At 30.8% G+C, this 19,912-nt stretch overlaps 1 protein-coding gene and 1 long non-coding RNA gene across 2 annotated transcripts; one reads left to right on the top strand and one right to left on the bottom strand.

Annotated features, from left to right (window-relative positions):
* Window positions 1–266: 266 nt before the first annotated feature.
* LOC129322999 (probable UDP-3-O-acyl-N-acetylglucosamine deacetylase 1, mitochondrial) lies at window positions 267–5,043 on the bottom strand. The gene is made up of 7 exons (XM_054969496.1): window positions 4,846–5,043; window positions 4,295–4,603; window positions 3,543–3,749; window positions 2,711–2,809; window positions 2,569–2,633; window positions 1,928–2,072; window positions 267–627 (listed from the first exon to the last, which is right to left on the bottom strand). Exons 1-7 carry the CDS (start codon window positions 4,894–4,896, stop codon window positions 574–576), a joined length of 930 nt encoding a protein of 309 aa, XP_054825471.1. The 5' UTR covers window positions 4,897–5,043; the 3' UTR covers window positions 267–573.
* Window positions 5,044–5,186: 143 nt separating this feature from the next.
* On the top strand, window positions 5,187–7,481 carry LOC129323000 (uncharacterized). The gene is made up of 2 exons (XR_008596333.1): window positions 5,187–5,578; window positions 7,203–7,481. It is a non-coding gene; the product is annotated as an uncharacterized LOC129323000 (long non-coding RNA).
* The last annotated feature ends 12,431 nt before the right edge of the window (window positions 7,482–19,912 follow it).

A 19,912-nucleotide genomic window follows, 5' to 3' on the forward strand; every position in this document is an offset into this window, starting at 1 on the left:
ATCCCAAAAAGTCTCGTGCTACCAACATTTTAATACGTAAGTTCACTATTTTATAGTCAAACTGCGAGAAAGAAATTTAGTGGAAGTGATTAATCTCGAGTCAATCCCAAAACGTCTCGTGCTATCAACATTTTAATACGTAAGTTCACTATTTTATAGTCAAACTGCGTGAAAAAAATTTAGTGAAAGTGATTAATTTCGGTGGCCATAAAATAAGTTAACCAAACTAAGAAAAAGAAGATTTAAGTAAAATTGCAATTCTAAACTTGAAAATAGAAGACTGCAGGAAAGTTAGACATTTAGTTATCATTTACAAGGATGGTTTAATGCCTGCACATACTACTTATCAAGAATCAGGGCCATATAACGCTAACAATGAGTAAGAATAAGAGCGACGTTAATCAGCTTTCTACAATGCATTGCCTTTTGATATCACGAAACGTCTGTGGATATTTCAGCATGTCTTCTCCACAAGCACTTTGGTTAAAACAGGAGCTTCAAGAATTCACGTTAAGCTGCGGAACAAATTCACCAACAATAAAAGTTTGGAGACCAGAGACCACATATCTGCCTTCAAATAGCTCCTATTAAGCGGCGTACCAGATCAGCATGCAATGCATGGCCCGCCTACGTCAAACATGAAGGCACAAACCTGTTTAGTACGTAAAATAAAGAGCAAGATCCAAGTACCTGTCTCTTTTAATTTCTATAACCTACACTGACCTATTCTAACATGAAAATTGGAATTGCACAAATATTAACTCTATTATCACTTACAATGCGACCTGTTCAAAATTTTATATTATATAGAATACGCTTTTGTCTCCCCTTTGTTAACAAGCTATTTTCTGACCAAATTACTTCCTTCACAACAGGAATATTTATCATACCTTATCATACCACTTTGGCACAAAAATAACCATTTGCAGCTAAGGTCTCAACAAATAATTATATTTTTTTTGGTAAGCACAAGAGGTAAACCCCGCTGATAGTTGAAGTTATCTCTCCCAGACTATTGAGGGCAAAAAATGAAAAAATAAACCTCATTCAACTAAATTGGTACATATACAAGGATTGAGATTCAAATCTCTAACTACTTAGTAACAAGAGCTCTTACCACTCACATTTAATTAAGTTGGTCAGCAAGTAATTATATTAATATTAGTCTATCTTACTCCATCCCTCTCCACTTTGGCACTTTACAAAAAATTTCATGTCGAAGCATGCAACACAAAGGATACACATCCATGTGCAAGTAATTACATAACACTAAACAATTTTAAATTGCTTAGATTAAAAAAATCTAATCTGATTCAAACCATCTGCAAGTCAAGGTTGCGTTTTCCTTTGAAGGTCAAGGCCTATTTGCAATCATAGCAACAACTGACGGTATCAAGTAACAGTTAACAAAGGAGTTGGAAGGGAATGGAAGGAGGGGGATGAGAGATTCTAATGAATTCAATTTAAAAAAAAATGGATAAGTAGAGCTACAAAATTTTAATAAAGAGTAGATGTAAATTAAAAGAGTATAGAAAATTAATTAAAAATCTTTCAGCCCCACTTCTCCCTTTTTTTAAATCAAACTCATTAAAATTTTTCTTCCATTTCCCTCTAACCAAACAGACAGGATCGTTAAGAGCTCTATCTAAACTAATATTCTTCATAATTAAGCAAGAAGTAAATTCAGTAAAATACTTGAACATGTTTGACAAGAAATATTAAATGGAAATAAATTTAATACGTCTTACCTTCTTTGGTGACAACATTAGTTTTCTTAGAATTTAAGCTGATCCAAATCCTTCCAAAGCACACTCAAATTCATAAATGTCTTTTCAAAATGGACACTGCTAATTTTCTCAGGATTTAGGCTGATCCAAATTCTTTCAAGGCATACTGAAACACACAAACAAGAAATAAAGACACTTGCCTTGTAAGCTACAACGTGTGCCACTGGAAGTCCTTGATTCCCAAACTGAGCAAAAAGGGAAAGATCTCCAATAAGATCTAGGACCTTATGACGACATGGTTCATCATTGAAACGCAAAGGTGGATTCAACCAACCATTATGGGCACTGCACAAGTAGATAATACTCCATTCATATGATGAACTAGTGGCAATAAATGATATGTGTATCAGTGCATGACCATATAATGTTTCTCTTAAATCATTCAGACCTCATCGAACTTATAGTTCCCTATGCAGCTCATGGCTTTGCACGAAGATCTTTTAGCTAGTATACTTTTGCATTGAAGTTTTATACATATTCAAGCCCAATCTACAAATTTAATGTCATCAATTTCATCTTAAGCCTACCGCCTCCATCAGATGTGTATAGTCCACTATAAACATAGTTCAAATCACGAATGCACTAGCATAATCTTTCAAACACAAGATTGTGCTGACTTGGTAATTCTGATCCAGAGGCTCAGAAGAGGAAGGTTTGCAAGCACTTTCCTGTTTTAGCTCCACAAACTAGGAACCTACTAGTTTCCAGCAAGCATACAGCAAAGCGTCACTAGAATAAAGCAGACACCAGAAGTTATCATACAGACTGTAAAAGCAGCTACCTGCAGACAATGGCATTATCTAGACCACCTCCTTTAATCAGTCCAGCAATGCGCATTTGTTCAATCTGCAAGACACTTTTAATCAGACCATCCAGCATTAGATTACTAACTAGGCTAGAAATAACAAAAGTTTGCATCAAACCTCCTCATAAATGCAGAAGGTTCTTGATAAAGCTATCTGTTTGGAATAAAGTAAACTGTCCAAGGGAGTTGAAAACCACTGGCATCCAATAGCGCGTGCCTGCGATGGAAGATACATATACCCATTAGTCAATGCCTATGTAAGAATGATGGGGAAACATCATGCCGCATTTTACTGCTTTGTCCTATTCCAAAATTGCAATTAGAGCTTCTTCTTCTTCTTCTTCTTCTTTTCAAACCATTGATTCAGTAAGGCATAAAACTGGGATTCCCCTAAAAAGTTCCTTCAAGTATCATTAAGTCCGAGGTTAGCCTATAATCACATTTTTAAAAAAGGAAAAGGGACTAAAACTTACAGCTTCTAGCCTATTTTTTAAGACCGTAAGTAGGAAATTATCATGGAATAACATGCAAACTGTACTCTTTCACCCTTTAACACATATTTTCGTTCAAAAACAAATATGTTATACAGGAACAAGCAATAAAAATTTCATCTCCGTTATTTACTTTCACCAAATACTCTGATCAAGTTTTGTATACTTTCAATGCCTTAAAAGTGAACAGTGAACCTATCTACTAGATCTAGAGCTGTTTCTATTAAAACAAGCAACTTGTATTTCTTCAGTGCAAGGATCAATTCATCGACTTAAGCCCTCTTTTCACAATAATTGCTCCGGAATAACATGATAACAACTCATGACGACAGTTAAATTAAAAAGACAAAATACAAATGTAGGACCTGCTTTGTTAAGCCCAAGATAAAACTTCATGCAGTTCAGCTCATTCACTCTAGGCACCGATAGTGTCAATTTAACGTAACTATCTATCTTTACCTGTGGAAAGTTGATGCCATAAGTTATTTGAACCATTGTTGAAGGAAATGCAGCAACGAAAGAATCATTCCTAAAAACATACGTTGGTTCGTTCAAATGTGGAGCTAATTTTTCACAACTAATGCCCTGGTGATCAATTGCTGCCTTTAAACCAACTTCTTCCACTGCTGCCACCCATTCACTGGCTGATCCATCAAATATAGGGATCTGCATGAACAATTGTGAAATTATCTATTTTATAATTTATTTTATTGCTACATTAAATATCTTTTGCTAACGAGAAAATTTATCAACGAGGAGTCTTTTTTTTTTTTTGGGACTAGAAATCAAAGAGGAGAAAATTAAAACAAAGGGAAATAAGACATGCTCCAAACAATTAACTCGCCTCACAAACTGATTCTTAAGGATAATAAAGCAAAAAAATAAAAAAGAGTCTAACAATTTATTGGGAGAAAAATAGCTACAAAACATTATCTTCTGTAAAATTCTCCTCTTTATTTCAGACTTTCAGGGAACAAAATCTAGGAGAAAATCAGCAGAAAAAGAAAAATAGAGCACCGTGTTGGTCTCCACTTACCCATAATCTAGAGGGTTAAATTTTCCAACAGCGCACTATTGAAATAATTAATCAGAGATTTTCAGTTTTAACAGTTGATGCGGTCGTCGCAGGGAAAACATGTTATTGTGGACAGAATGAGTAGAAATGAGTACTCAATGTTTAAAATAACGGATGTGACATTTGACAAACTCACCTCAGCACAATCTCCTTCACAATCTAAATTTTCTATCTCAATTCTGCAGTTATCAACACCAGAAGCCTCCAAAGCAGAAAGCAAGTGCTCAACAGTTCGTACTCTGAAACCGTCTTTACACAATGTGGTGCAGAGAGGTGACTCGTGAGCAAAATCAATCAACGCTGGTATCGAATTGGACCGAAAATCGAAATACCTCCCTTCTCCTACAAATCCAGGACACAGTTTGACTACTGAAGACTTTCCAGAGTGTAAAGTATTGCCTCGCCGCTCTACACAACCTGCTAGGGTTTGCTGAAGCCCGCCAGTCTGCGGTCAAAGTTGGAAATATGAATTAAATTAAATTTGATAAAAGTCAATATATAAAACCGAACAAACGGCTAATCATTTCGAAGACTCCGGTCTCCAACTTCTGGTATTCGTTGAACATAAGTATATCAACAAAATACAGAGAGATGCGACTTACAAAACCAATTTAGCCCGGATATGACTGAATTTTCTCGAAAACCAAACAGTATGGAAAGAAGTAAAGAGAGAGGAAAAAAATGGACCGGTTTCCATGAGATGAGCTTTGAAGATCTGAGAGCACGGAAAGAAACCATGCTCCGAGAGAGCAAGTCTAGTGATCCGAGTAGCAGCAGGACCGGAGGAGTTAGGCCGTTTGGTTTTGGCGGGACCACTGAATTTAAAGAGTTTGGTCTCTCTTCTGACAATTAAATTCACGACTCTGAAGCCCAATATTAAGTGCATCTTTTGTTTAACTTCTAACCTCAATTAAAATGAGTCAAACTGAGGGTAGAATACAATAAGGTCAAAAAGTGTTATTTAGATTAGCAAAAATTATCAGTCAGAGTTAAATGGATGTTTTTTGGGAAGCCACCAGAGTTGGCTTTTTTTGCTCAGCGTTGCATTGATCAGTTGGCTGAAGCATTAATTACCTTTTAAATTTTCATGCTTTCTCTCTCTTCTCATTTATCTACCATGAGCTTTGCTTTTTGTACCTATGCGTGCTTTCTTTCTCCCATGACCTCCCAAGCTCTAAACTTTCAACTCTGCTTCACCTTCAATTGCTCATAGGTAGCACCATCCAACAGCCGATCTCCACCGTGTTGAAGCACCAAGTAACCTTCGGCCAATCTCTAGTTCTCTGTCATCCCTTCTTACATCCACGGTGTCCCTACTTAAAAGTAGTTTTTCTCCTTGTTGCCTCTTCATCTCCACTGTGGTCCACTAGATCTGCACTTCCCATCACCGGATCTACTCCCTGTCGCTTGTCCTTGCCAAGTAAGCTTCTTCTTTTCATCTCCTTCCTTGCCTTCCTTACCACTGTACTTTGCTTATAAGTGGCCACATACCAGATTCGCATCTCTGGTCCATCCCAAACCATCATCATCTCTTCTGCCTTTTTTGTCGCTTGTTTGTTGTTGACTGAAATGGTTGTTATTTTCTAGTCTCTTGCATTATGAATGAATGGATGGACGACTATGCTCATCTCCCTATTTCTTTCTTTTTTTTTTTCTTGATTGAATGCTTCATGATGATCCTTAGTGGGAGTTTCTGATGATCCTTGGCAGAAGGAGAAGCTTATCGTTTCTTTCTTTTTTTTTTTTGCCTGTTCTATTTTTTTGGCCTGTTCTATGTTTCTAATGATCCTTGGTGATTCTTGTTTTTTTTCTTGATTAAATGCTTGGTGTGAGTCTTGTGACATTTTTTTCCCTTTTCAATGTGTTCTATGGACTACTGAATGCTTGTTTTTTCCCCCAACCAAAGTGTATCCAAGCTGGTTCTTTATGTACATTGTAGTATTGCTTCATTTTCATGTATGATTAAAAAGTTATTTTTCTTTACATGTCCCCTGTTTTCATATGAGTTATTCTGGAGAAAAAAATCTGGTAAATTAATACATATATGCAGATATATTTATTAATTTTGCATGTTTGTGATGGCTAGCTAGTCTATAGAATAATGAATAGTGACAAAGGAAAAGCTGTGTGAAATATAACCTTGACAGAAATTTTCATTAATGAATGCTTAGACCACGTATACAAGAAACAAAGAGAAGGAACTACTTTCAACAAAAATAGGCAAGCAATAATAGAGGGGTTTGAGGCAAAAACAAGTATGAAAGAAAGCACCTGAAAAATGAGCTAGACAACATGAAGAAAGAATGGAGCATATGGTATAAGTTGTTTTTCCTTTAAGAAGGATCTGGTGATAGTGAAGAGGAGTTGAATTTATCTAACACTGCATCACCTACAAGGGTCACTAATAAGCTATTGGGATTGAATGTGACCACAAATACTAGTGGAATTAGTGTTGATGGAAGTCAAGGCAAAAGAAAAAAGGTTGGAGGAGTTGGTGGGAGGAAAAGGCAAAAAAGTCCTTGCGTTAATGAAAATAGTAGATGCTATAAGTGAAATAACTAAGGAAAATAAAGCTAAAACAAAGAGAGTGAATAAGATTTTAACAAATGACATAGGAGTTTATGAGGTTGTAGCTCACCTAAATGGACTTCCATAAGTTTTTGGTGATAAAGATTTACATTGAAGATATGTTAATTTTATTCTGTACAAGCCTATACAGGATGCTTATTAGCAACTTGAAGATCATTCTAATCACTTGGTCAATTGGTTGAAGCACTAAGTCTACAATCTACCAAATTTTATTTTAAAGAATACATCTGGATGAATATTTATATAGACTTATGATGACTTAACTTGTGTTTGACTTATAGTTGCTATATTTTCACTTGTAGTTTGTTATGCTTATGATGACTTAATTTGTAGTGAATGTTTAACTCTTATCTAATGCTTATCTTATGGTTTATTTTTTATGTTGTTGAATGATATGTATATATTATTTATTTTATATTACATGCGAATGATATTTACATACTATTTTACCTCAGGTTGAAAAATCATGAAAGATTTGAATGAATATATGTCAAGTTGGATTGAAGGTTTGGGATGTCAATGTGGTGCATCAACTACTTCCCTTGTTACAATAAGATAAAACAGAGCAAGAAAAAATATGTCAATTAATTAGTGAATATATGATGCCATATGTGTATAAAGAACCACGAAGAATTAGCAAGCAAACAAGGCAAATGTGGGTCGACGAGAGTTTGCAAGGTCATCCTAATTGTTGTTATAAAATGTTTTGAATGGAAAAACATTTATTTAGGCAACTATGCGCGACACTAGTTGATCTTGGTCTGAAAAATGGGAGTTGAAAAAATAGTTGGAATGTTTTTAAATAAAGTTGGACATGGAGTCAATGATAGGATGATGCAAGAATGATTTCAACATTTAGAGGAAACTGTCCATAAAAATTTTCATAAAGTATTAGCTGCCTGCCTTAACTTAGCCAAGGCAAATATAAAGCCACTTGATCTTTTGTTTCAACGATTTCATTCAAAAATTTAAAATGATCCACAATATTGGCCATTCTTTAAGGATGCTATAGGAGCAATTGATGGCAGTCATGTGCCATGTGTGGTTAGCGATATTGATCAAATCAAATTTATTGGAAAAAAGGGATATGCGACACAAAATGTCATAGTTGTGTGTGATTGGACATGTGTTTTGCTTTTGTAATTGCGGGATAGAAAAGTACAACTCATGATGCTCGAATATTTGATAATGCCATATCAACTCCTTTAATGAATTTTCTACATCCACCTCCAAGTTTATTTTATTAAAGTCACTATAATTATTGTTGCATTAATTTAATATTAGTCAAATTTACAATACTTCCTTTCACTTAATATGTAAATATTATTTGGTTAATTTTGGTTATCTAATACTAAATGGATATCTTGGTCCATATTGCTGTGAATGTTATCATCTTTTAGGCTTTAGGCAAGTTGTAGGATTTACAAATAATAATAAGGTCTTCAATTATTTTCATTCAAGTTTGAGATGCACTATAGAAAGAACTTTTAGAGTATAGAAGAATAAATTTGCAAGTATACAAAAAATGCCCAAATTTAGATATAAAACACAAGTGCAAATTATTTGTGCAATAATAGCAATACATAACTTTATGAGGAAAAATTCAATTACTGATGAGCAACTCATACAAGCTGAAGATGAAAGCGTGGATGTCCATGAGGAAGATATCGATATTAATGAGCCAACCTCATCAAATCTACCTGCATTGTCAAGATAGATGCAACATATTCGTGATATAATTAAAGATCAACTTGTAAATCATATTAATTGAAGATGAATTTATTTTAGGTGTTCATGATTGACTATTTAAGATATTTTACTTATTAATTGTAATTTTAAGTTTAATATTGTTTACTTATTAGTTAATCAAAAAATATAAAAAAAATCATGCTTATTTTTGCTATTGAACATCTTAGTTGGCTTTTGAATCAAATTATCTAAATAAATTTCAGTTTATCTAATTAACTTTTGAAGGAAAAAAGTATGTAAACATAAATCACGTTACATTAATTGACTTTTTTTTAACCTCAATTTGCTAATCTTAACTAAATCATAAACTTAATTGCAAACTTTTTAATCTAAACACACTCTAAAAGGTTGAATGGGTTCACGTTGATGCGCTTAAAAGTTGGCTTGGAAGCCCTGTGCTTTTCTTTTTTATGTTTTTAAATATAAAATTATTAATTACAACCATAATGTATAAATTATAGCAATAATTATCCAAATTTCAATTCTTAAAAAGATCAAAAAAAGTGCAAAACATGTTGCTGTGTCCTTGGCATTGTTGACCTTTCATATGTATGATAATAATTTTAAATAACATAAAATTTAAAATATTAAATAACACAAATATAAAATTTGATATATTGGACAAACATGAGGAGTAACATAAAATTTTAAATAACATAAAAAATTGACAAGACAGATGTGAGGAAGAGCAATGGACTTGAAGAATAGCATGGTAAAATTAAAAATCAGGGACACATTTTAACTCTATCAAGTGCCAAACTCCTATAGTCACTTTCAAAAGCAACAAATATTCACGCTGAGGAAATCAATTTTTAGAAGCTTTTTAAATGGACTTTCTAAATATGGTTTCTACTCAAATTCGATATCCAAATGACTTTTTTTTTTCAACCAACGATACCCAAATGATTTTTAATTTTTAGAGAATTGCAAAAATTCTTTCCACAAATTAAAAGTAGCTTACTCCAATGGACCCTAATTCTAGGCATCGGAGACTATCAAATGAAGATAATGTCGGGAAATTTGTCCTGGATTCCTAGTTTTGTAGACTTTTTGTCGTTTGGCCAACCTAGTTTTGTAAACCTAGAACAAATAATTCAGGTCAAATTTATTTAAAAAAATTAAAAGCCAAGCTTAAAAAAAAGATAATTTTTTATACTCAAGTTTATTTAAAAAATTTGAACCAAGCCCGATCGGGTTCGGGCTTACCCCAATATCCAAATAAAAAATATATAGTTAAAAAATATATAAAATATAATAAACAGTAATTAATTGTTTAAGTTTTAGGCCATTTTATAATAAAATATCATATATTTAAGTCCTATATATAATTTAAGGATCCAAAAATATTTTATAAAATAAAATAATCAATTTTAAAGTAAAAAATTAATTAAAATAATTTTAAAAATAAAATTTAGATATTCAGACTGCCCAAAGTTCTAAGAAATTTAGATCGAGTTTGGCTATTTGGGCTTTCATGGAAGTCGAGTATGTTCAAGTTCAAGCCTATTCAAGTCAGGATTATTCGGGCTAAGCCCGAACCCGCTCGGCCCGCTTGAAATCCCACCTTTATGTAGACCTTTAATGCTAGATTTTAGCCATTTTTTCATCTACTAAGAAAATTGAGAAAGTGACAATTAAACACATGATAACATTATGAATTTTTTTTTTTGGATGCCAATTCAAACACAAAGACAGGAAGTAACTGGTTGATAAGATTATTAATTACAATTAAAGATTTTGAATTATTAAAATTTTAATAATTGACCATAGTCCTTACTTGAAATTAAAAACACAAGTTTAAAATTTAAAAAACATGGTTAAAATTACTATTATGAGTTGCTACTATTATTAATCTTAATTAGAAAAATCAGGAACCACATTTGGGAATGGATTGTTTCCCAATATAAAATTAAAGACATTTACGAATATATGATAATCGCTTAAAAATTTACCAAAGTCACTTCTAAATATTAAGGCAATCGCTTGTGAATTTTTATACTTGTCAATATATAGGTAAATTACTTAAAAAATTAAGAAAAGCTACTAATAAAATTAATATTATAGGTTGAGACCATTATTAATCTCAATTGAAAAAATCAGGATCCCAAATGTTGTGGGTTGAAATTATTGAAATTATTATTATGGGTTGGAATTACAGTTAATTCCATTCCCAAGTGTGGATCTTAATTTTTTCAACTGAGATTAATTATAGTCCCAACCTATAATAATAACTTCAGTAGTGTCTTTTCTTAATTTTAAACCATATGTTTTTAATTTCAATTAAGGACTATGATTCATTATTAAGATTTTAATAATTTAGGATTCCTAATTGTAATTCATCATCTTATGAGATCCTTAATTGTCATTTTTTCCCAAGAAAATCTGGCACACCAATGATAATTCAATTTTAATGGAAAATTTTTTAGGAGAATGACAATAAAATCTCAAAGTAGGGAATTACTAACAGTTAAGCCTTTAACAAAATTTTATAAAAATAAATTATAAATATTGATTCATATAACTTGCAAACTAGAATTGTAACTACAAATTGAGATTTATATTTAGAATTTAAATATTTTATTCGTAATTGAAACTCTTAAATTTAAAACTATCTGAATCAACATTTATAATTGTTTTTCAAAAAATTTTATCAAAAATCTAATTGTCATTAATTTTTTATTTTGAAATTTTAATGTCATTCTCCTAAATTTTTATCATATCAACTGCACCTGTTGCCAAATTTCATGACTCTTACCTCTGTTTGGTAAATTATATTTTATGCTAATCAATTTTAGCGCATGCAATCATGGGCCCACTTGTATGATGGGGTAGCCTCCACCCATATTTTAGGGAAAATATCAGCTGAGAATCCCTTGAGGTAATTTATATCAAAGAAAGATCATAAGATTCTAAAATTACACTGCAACCCCTTAGTACTTGGCTAAAATTAAGTTTTCATAGAAAAAGATGACATTGCCCTTAAAATTTTAAATAATAATAAAAAATCACGTGTTAAAATCCAAATGTGTTGTTGTTAATTTCAAATGAGCTATAGTCAATTCTCAAATAAATACTTGTTGATGAAGAATTAACACTTAATATTAAGTATATCTTATCAATTTTTCTATCTTGTTAAAGTACGAATAGGTTGTTGTCAAAACTCAAACGGCTTGTCATTTATGCAGGGTGAATGCTTGTTCCATTAAACATGTGCTTAGTTTTTATGTCTTGTTAAAATCTAAATGTGTTGTTATTAATCATGAATGGAATGTTATCAAAACTTGAATAGTTTGTTATTTATGCAAGGTAAATGTAACATCCTAAAAATTACTCCTTGATAATCAACCTAATTAAGGATAATTAAATAGAATTTATGTGGTGTGTGGTCAGAAGGGACTAATGAGTGTCTTTAGTTGAGATTTCAAGTATAAATTTGGATCCAAAGTGAAATTGGATCACTTTAGGCATTAAAAGTGAAAAAAAATAAGGAGAAAAGCCTTTATGTCACATGTAATGACATGTGCGTGATGTGCCATAACACACAGGGCCAAAAGATATAAAACAACCTTCTCTGTACCAGGTGCCGTGGCATGTCGTACATGCGCTGCAGCACACAGTACATTTTCTACAATGTTAAGTACGTGACAGACTTGAAAAACAAGGGAAAATCATATAAGTTAAAAGGAGAGAACAAAGAGAGCTTTGATAAAGCTTCAATCTTAAAGAGCTTGGAGGTGTTTCTAAGCCATCTAATCCTAAGAGTAAGTCTCCTAGCTTATTCTTCTTCCTTTTTCAACCTATTTTCTTGAAACTTTTAGTTATGATTAATAATTGGAGACTATTTTCGGTCCATATAGATTATGAGTTCTAACCCATTAGCTCAAATGGAGTTAATGGGGGTTGTTTTAAGTATTTATACCTAGAAATTATGGATTTACTCATTCATAAAGGTTGTTGGACATTTATGTCCAAAATTTTAGTATTTAATAAGAGTTATGAGGGTTGTTATGTGACATTAATGACCCTCAAAGGATTTAATGAAGTTATTAGAGGCTAATAGATGATAATGAATTTAATGTACACACTTGAATGTAATAAACAAATATTTTAGGTTATTAAGTGTTGAAAAATGAGAGTTGGAAGTGTATATGTAGTAATAATGATGAGTTTGGACTTGATTGACTATAAACTAATCGTTTAGGCACCATATTTGGCTTGGAAAGCAAGTTTAGAAGCATATATTAAAAGGTAAATCTTTTATCTTTCAAAGGTTTGAAGTAATTGGGAGAACCTATCTTGGGTTATTGTTGCTAATTGAACTATAATGTAAAGATGGATTTATTTGAATGTATGATTGTAATTGTGATTGAGAATATGTCAGAAATCATATGAATTTTATCAAACCTAAATTTGTCTTAATTGCAAAGTGAATTTTAAGTATTTTCACCTTACGAATTGTGTTAAAATGGGGAATTGTTAAGTTTATATGATGATTCAAACATGAAAACTATGTGTTATAAGTGATGTAATGACTGCAGTAGTGTAAATATGATGATTGAGTAGAGTGAAGAATTTTTATGAAAATAATATTGATGCTTACTTAGATAGCGTAATATCAGAAACCTAAGGTGTTGATGTCAAGAAAATTAAATTGTGAAATAAGTAAGCATGAAACATTGGATAATCATTTGGCGAGAGTTCTCTTAAGAAAAGGAGAAGAAGATTCATATGGTATTTATGGCCGCCTTCTACTGCATGAGGATATAGCCTTATCCCATAGTTTGTTGGAAGACTATCTCATAATTTGTCGAGAGACTAAAACCTAGCTTTCTCTACTTATTGTCGAGGAGATTAGCATAAGGTATACAATATCCTAGAGATTCGAAAGTAGGGAAAGTCGTGATCTAAGAGTGAGTGCTGTGATATTTGGTTAGGTCACACCTCACAATTGATGATCTTGGGTAGTCCAGTTATACGAACAAAACATTTATTAATATGCATGATCAAATAGGGCTTTGTCTGTGTAACTAGACTATCTAAGCTCACCAATTATGAGGTGTGACCCAATCAAATATCACATGACTAACTTTCGGACCATGATTTCCCCTACTCTCAAATCTTTAGAGGGTTGTATACTTTAAGCTAACCTCCTCAATAAATTGGTAGAGATAGCTGGGTGTTAGTCTGTAGACAAACTACGAGATAGTTTTTCAACAAACTATGAGACAAGGCTATATCCTCATGTACTGGAAGGCAGCCAAAAATATTATATGAATTTTAACTACTCCTCCCTCAAGCAAACTTCCGCTAATTAATCATGTAATGTACAATGCTCACCCATTCCTTAATTTTACTATTTCAATATCAACACGTTGGGCTTATAAAAATGCGTTACATAAGTGAACATCAATCCCATTTTCACATATATTACATATATTTATCATTTTCAATATCAACACAATTATCTTTATCCCAAAAACCAATCATCGCATCATATAAAATCACACTTCTCATCCCAAAATATATACATATTCATAGTTTTAAAAATCATTTTTGACTTAGTTCTATATTTCAAGTCAAAATAAGATGTTATGTACATTTACAATTCAATAAATTATCAAGACTCATGACATGCTTTCACGTTCAAAGTCAAATCGTACATGTCAATATGCATATTTCACAATTATCATTCAATTAACAAACAACCACTCAAAATAGGATTTCCCTAATTATCTCAAACCTTTGAGACGTCAAATGTTTATCCCTTAATAACTAGCTTCCAAGCTTGATTTCTAAGCCAAATACAGTACTCAAATGATTAATCTATAATTAATCAATTCTAAACTCATCAACATTATCAAGAACACATTTTCATTCTCTCATTTCCACTTCTAAAATACCCAACTCCTTTACATCTCACATTTGGGCCTACTCATTAGATTCAATAACTCTCTTTAGCTCTCAATAGCTTCATTAAATTCCCATATTGTCATTTATGGTTCCCTAATGAACTCTATCTTCCATAATAAATGGCATTTTTGGCTATCAATGAACCCACAACTACTAAAACATATAAGCTCATTATCCTTAAGTTTAAATACTTTAAACAACTCTCATTAATTTTATTCGGGTCAATGGGTTCTAATTCATAACTTATATGGATCAAAAATCATTTTTCATTATCAAATCCTAACTAAAAACTTCAAGAAATGAAACAGAAAGGAATATTAGGGCTTGGAAAACTTATCTTAAGTGATTAGAGGATCTAAAATGCCCCAAAATACCTTCCAAATGTGAGCCCTAATAAAGCTTTGTTGCTTGCTCTTCGTTCTCTTCCTTTTTCTTTTTTGATTTTTAATCTATTCGTGAGTTTCTTATCAAAAGATCTAGCCATGCGTCGTGGCTCATGCAGCATGCGCCGCAACGTATGGCACAGAGAGATTCTCCTATCCCTTTGTCGTCTATATGCCGTGATAGATGTGTTGTATGCCACGACATGTGGCACAGAGACTATTCCTTCTTGTTTTCTCCTTTTTCTAATGCTCGAGTAGCTCGACTTCATTTTAGACTCATAATTAAGGCTAAAAACATAGCATAATACAATTATTAGACCTATTCAGCCACACACCGCATCAAATCACTCAGTCACCATAATTAAAATCAACTAATTCCTTAATAATCCAAGGATTAAAATTTGGAATGTTACAAACAACTGCAGCGCATATGCACATACCATGGCGTGTTGCCCAGTTTTTCATGTCTTGATATTTTTCAACCGATTTTGAGTTTTTTCACTACCACGAGGTATCCAATGCTTCCAAAACAATATTTTACTTTGATTATAATCTTGTTAAATGATTTTTGAGTATTTTAAATCATGTAAAAACTTGAGATCCTATTTATATAAATTTATAAACTTAGTAATCTAATTAGTTTAGCCTAATGATTACTTTGAATTTGCTTAGTTAATGTGATTAGGTAAGGAGTGTTACAACTTGCTATCAAATATTACCTTGAATTTGCTGTGTTGTTGTTAATCACAAATAAAATGTTGTCAAAATTCAATAGAGTGTTGTTATTATCTCGCATGCAGGTTTTTTTATTTTAATTTTAAACTTTAGGAATAATGTTGTCTTTTTTCACAAAAACTTAATTTCAGTCGGGTGCCAAGGGGCTACAATGCAATTTCAAAATCTTATTGTCCTTTTTTTATATAAAATACTTCTAGAGGTCTCCTTTTTTAAATATTTAAGTATTTATATATATATATATATATATAACTGAAAACTTGTCATAAAAAATCAAAGCATTTATTTAAAGGTTGGGATTTCTTGCACCTTTAATAAAAATATTTACTCAATTAGTATGAAAAAAAGACATTAGAAAAATTATATCTAAGTCCCACACAATGAAATTTATTATCAAGAGATCTTATAAAATTTATAAAATACTCTTAAGTCTCAAATCTTACTCATTTATAACTTGACTAAGTGCATTACAATCAGGCAACAATTATAAATGTAATTTTATTAACAATATTTTCTCAGCACACATCTTATTTAGAGAAATTGATTGATCAAAATTTTATTAATTTTACAGTTAAGAAAAAGATAAATGCGTAGGAATAATAATAAGCCATATTTTTACACGTGCCTCACAAAAATAAATCTACCATTATATATGTATGTATGAGTATCATTTTTCCGGAGAGTCACTTGCTAAAGTTGAGGATGATGAGAAAAGTACTAGTAAGTATAGAGTATGAAAAATGTGCTAGATTGAGATATATTTTGGCCAAATAGGTCTGAACTTATATGGTAAGTTAGAGATCTAAGTTGAGCCTGAAGTTTGTATAAAGCTTTTTCACTCTTCAAATATGAGCCTGCCTAAAAAGTAAATTTTTTAAATAGATTTACATATTAATTTTAAACTTTTTAAATATGCTTTAGGACTATTAAAGTATATATTTATATAACATAATTTGTCAATTTCAATGTATAGTAATTAAAATGACTTAACAACTACAAAACAACAATAAAGTAATGATATTAAAATCAATATATAAGTTTAATCTGATTGAAAATATAACTAAAAATTAAAAAAAGAACAAGTTGATTAAATATATTGACTAAAAATCAAATGATAAAATTAATGTATATGTAATATGTTATATAATAATATATATGTATATAGGCAGGCTTGTAAGACTTGTAGGCTTTGTCTTGTAAAAATAAGCCTAACTTATTTAATTAAATAGGTTTAATTAAAGATATGAACTTGGGTCTAGACCTATTTAATAAATAAGTAGAGTTAAATTTAATATAGGTCAGACTATAAACCTCTGATAAAGACATGGCCTATTTCCAAAAAGAGGGATGAGAGATAATAGATGGACGGAGACAAGGTAAGTTTGCAAGTGCAAGGGTTTTCTAGAGTGATTGAATACAATTTTTTCATTTATTTAATCTTCTACGTACGAGTTAGGACAGGCTAACTTGAAGGGTATTCCATTACTCGTCTCACCCATTTACACTTTATACAACTTTGCATTTTATGCAAGCTAGCTTGTCTATTCTTTATTAACAGACAGGTTTCAACCAGCCTAATTTGCTCAAGTACAAGCAGGTTTGGTGGATAGTGGATTGCTTTCACACTTTTATTTTTTTAGTTTTCTACAAGTATTTTTTATTGAAGATAATTTTATTTGAGACATCATCAAACACTAAATATAAATACTGTTTTTGATGAAAATTTGAATCTTAATTTATTGTATTACAAGGGATTAATCTCATTCACAAAATGTAAACCTTAATGTCGCGTATTCTAAAAGCTTTGTCCCTTCGTTGGACGCACTCTGGTTGCTTGCGCACATTTATTGGTGAGGAAGAAAGACGTATCCAATTAGCTCTGTATTAGCGCCATCAGGTTTGGACCAAAGAAAAGGGACCAAAGATTTGCAAGTTGACTGATTTATCTTTTAGATAAGGCGCCTGTTTATTCTTTTTTTCCCTTTCTCAACCAAGGAGATTTAGACAAATTTTTCTTAGTCTTGTAGTTGTATACGGTGATAAAATTTAGGCCCATGTCAATATTGTGGTTGTATACAGTGATAAAATTTAGGCCCATGTCCCATTCACTAGCCACATTTGAAATTCTGTTATTTTATTGGCATGGTCGGTGGTTAGAGTCAAAAAGTTTGCATTCTTTTCTCCATCCTTCTCATATACCCACGTCATAAAAATTTAATACTTGCCACATTTAACCTTACTATGAATAAAGTATAATCTTAATAATTTTACATATAGAAAATAAGGAAAAAAACAATAGTGAGTCTTTGATTGCATTTTGTTTTAAATTAATCTTGATAGTTTTACTTTATTTCTGTTTCTTTTAATTATTTTTGCAAGACTAGTCACTACAATATTTATTGCTTTAGACAACAATTTTGATTGCAACAGTTTTAAAAGTATTTCCTAATATAGATATAAACAATAATTTTTGTTTGTTATTATTAATACTTACTTTAAATAGCAAATATATGGCTATATTTGAAAACTATTCCTAAAATAAAATAGATAACAATTTTCAATTGTTGCATAAAATAGGCAACATAAAAAATTGTTGCCTATGATAACACTTTTATTGCAACATTTTAAAATTATTCCCTATTGTAATAGCCAACATAAGTGTTGCCTATACATTTTTTTCTGGCAACAGTTTGAGTTTTTTTACTAATAATTTTTTTATTTTTTATAACTTATCCATATTTTTATTTATTTTCTTTTCTTAATTTTTTATTTATTAATTAAAAAAAATTAAAATTTAATTGAACAATTATCTATATATATGTCTAATATTTTTACATTATAATAATTAAAAAGTTTTATTGAAAAAGTGGTTAAAGCCATTTCATCATATCATTTCAAATGAACTAAGTTCAAATCTCGAGTGAGAAAGAAAATATTAAATTTTAACTATTTAATATTTTCATAATAATTTTTAAATGTTGATTATATTTATATAGTAAGTAACAGATAAAAATCATTTCTTATTTCAACATCTTAAAACGATTGCTTATTATAAAACAGGTGTTTTAAACTATGGGTAATGGGGGCAAGTTCCATGTTTAGAAACTGTTGCCTATATCCATGTACAACAGTTTTACACCCTGCAGCAACAGTTCTTGGCCATTGCTACAAATAAAAAATGTTGTAACGAGTCCCTTTAATTTAACAAGCATGCAATGTTAATATTTATAATTTTAAAAATACATATAAAAATCATAAATTAGTATTGACAGATTTAATTTCATTGTAATTCTTCTAACATTGTTAATCTCTTTGTTGATGTTTACTTAACTTTATAAACCCCTTTTATATAAGGATCTACTGTTGTAAGGTACGTATAGAAAGTAATCTTGTATCCATAATCCATATACTATAATTTATGACTAGTCTCAATTTTAGATAGAGATTTAGAATTTTTTTAATCCCATAGTTTATAAGATTTTGAGTATATAAAAAATAGGTAAATATGGCTTATTTCTTAACCTTAGTATGAATGCATAAGATTAACCTGCCGGACCAATAAATGACATTGTTTTTTTGGTCTGAATAAATGACATTGTTCACAACCTATTAGTAACAAATATTAAATTCAATTAATATAATATATTTGACCATAACAACAATATACATGCACATATGTTTATAGAAAATCACGCTATTCATAAATCATTAATAGTTAATAATAATAATAATAATTAACAATATACACTATCTTTAATTTCATACAAAGTATACTCCCGTATTCTAGTTCAATGAATTTGCTAGTTTGGATCAAGAGCAAAACTTTTGAACCTAGAAGAGAGAAAGAGACAATATTGATCTACATTTGACAGAAGTTCAAATCATTTTGTCTTCTTTAACAAATTAACAGTGTACATTCTTTTTTGTTTTTTGTTTTGTTTTTAATAACCTAATACTCTACATTCTTACCATCAAATAAAAAACATTCATTTGCCTTCCTCATCATAAAAAGAAAAAAACATAAGCACATTTATCTTGAATAAAATAATCTTCTTATTTTGCATATAGACATGTACAATAATCTTATATCCATTATACTCCACATATTATAATTCATGACCAACCTCAATTTTGGATAGAGATTTAGAATTTTTTTTTTTAAATCCCATGGTTCATAAGAATTTGAGCATCACTTTAATGAGCAGTAAAGATGGGTAATTCTGATTTATTTCTTCGTATTAGTACAAGTACATAGGATGCACCTGCCAGACCAATAAATGATAATGTTCACAACCCATTATTTAGAGTGATAAATATTAACTTTAATTTTGATTTCAATATTTAATGTATTTAATTAAGGTTAAATGAATTGTTATTACTCTTTTATT

The sequence above is a fragment of the Prosopis cineraria genome, unplaced genomic scaffold (genome assembly GCF_029017545.1).
Source record: "Prosopis cineraria cultivar Desert tree isolate PC_DT_omini unplaced genomic scaffold, ASM2901754v1 PC10, whole genome shotgun sequence".
Lineage (NCBI taxonomy): Eukaryota > Viridiplantae > Streptophyta > Magnoliopsida > Fabales > Fabaceae > Prosopis > Prosopis cineraria.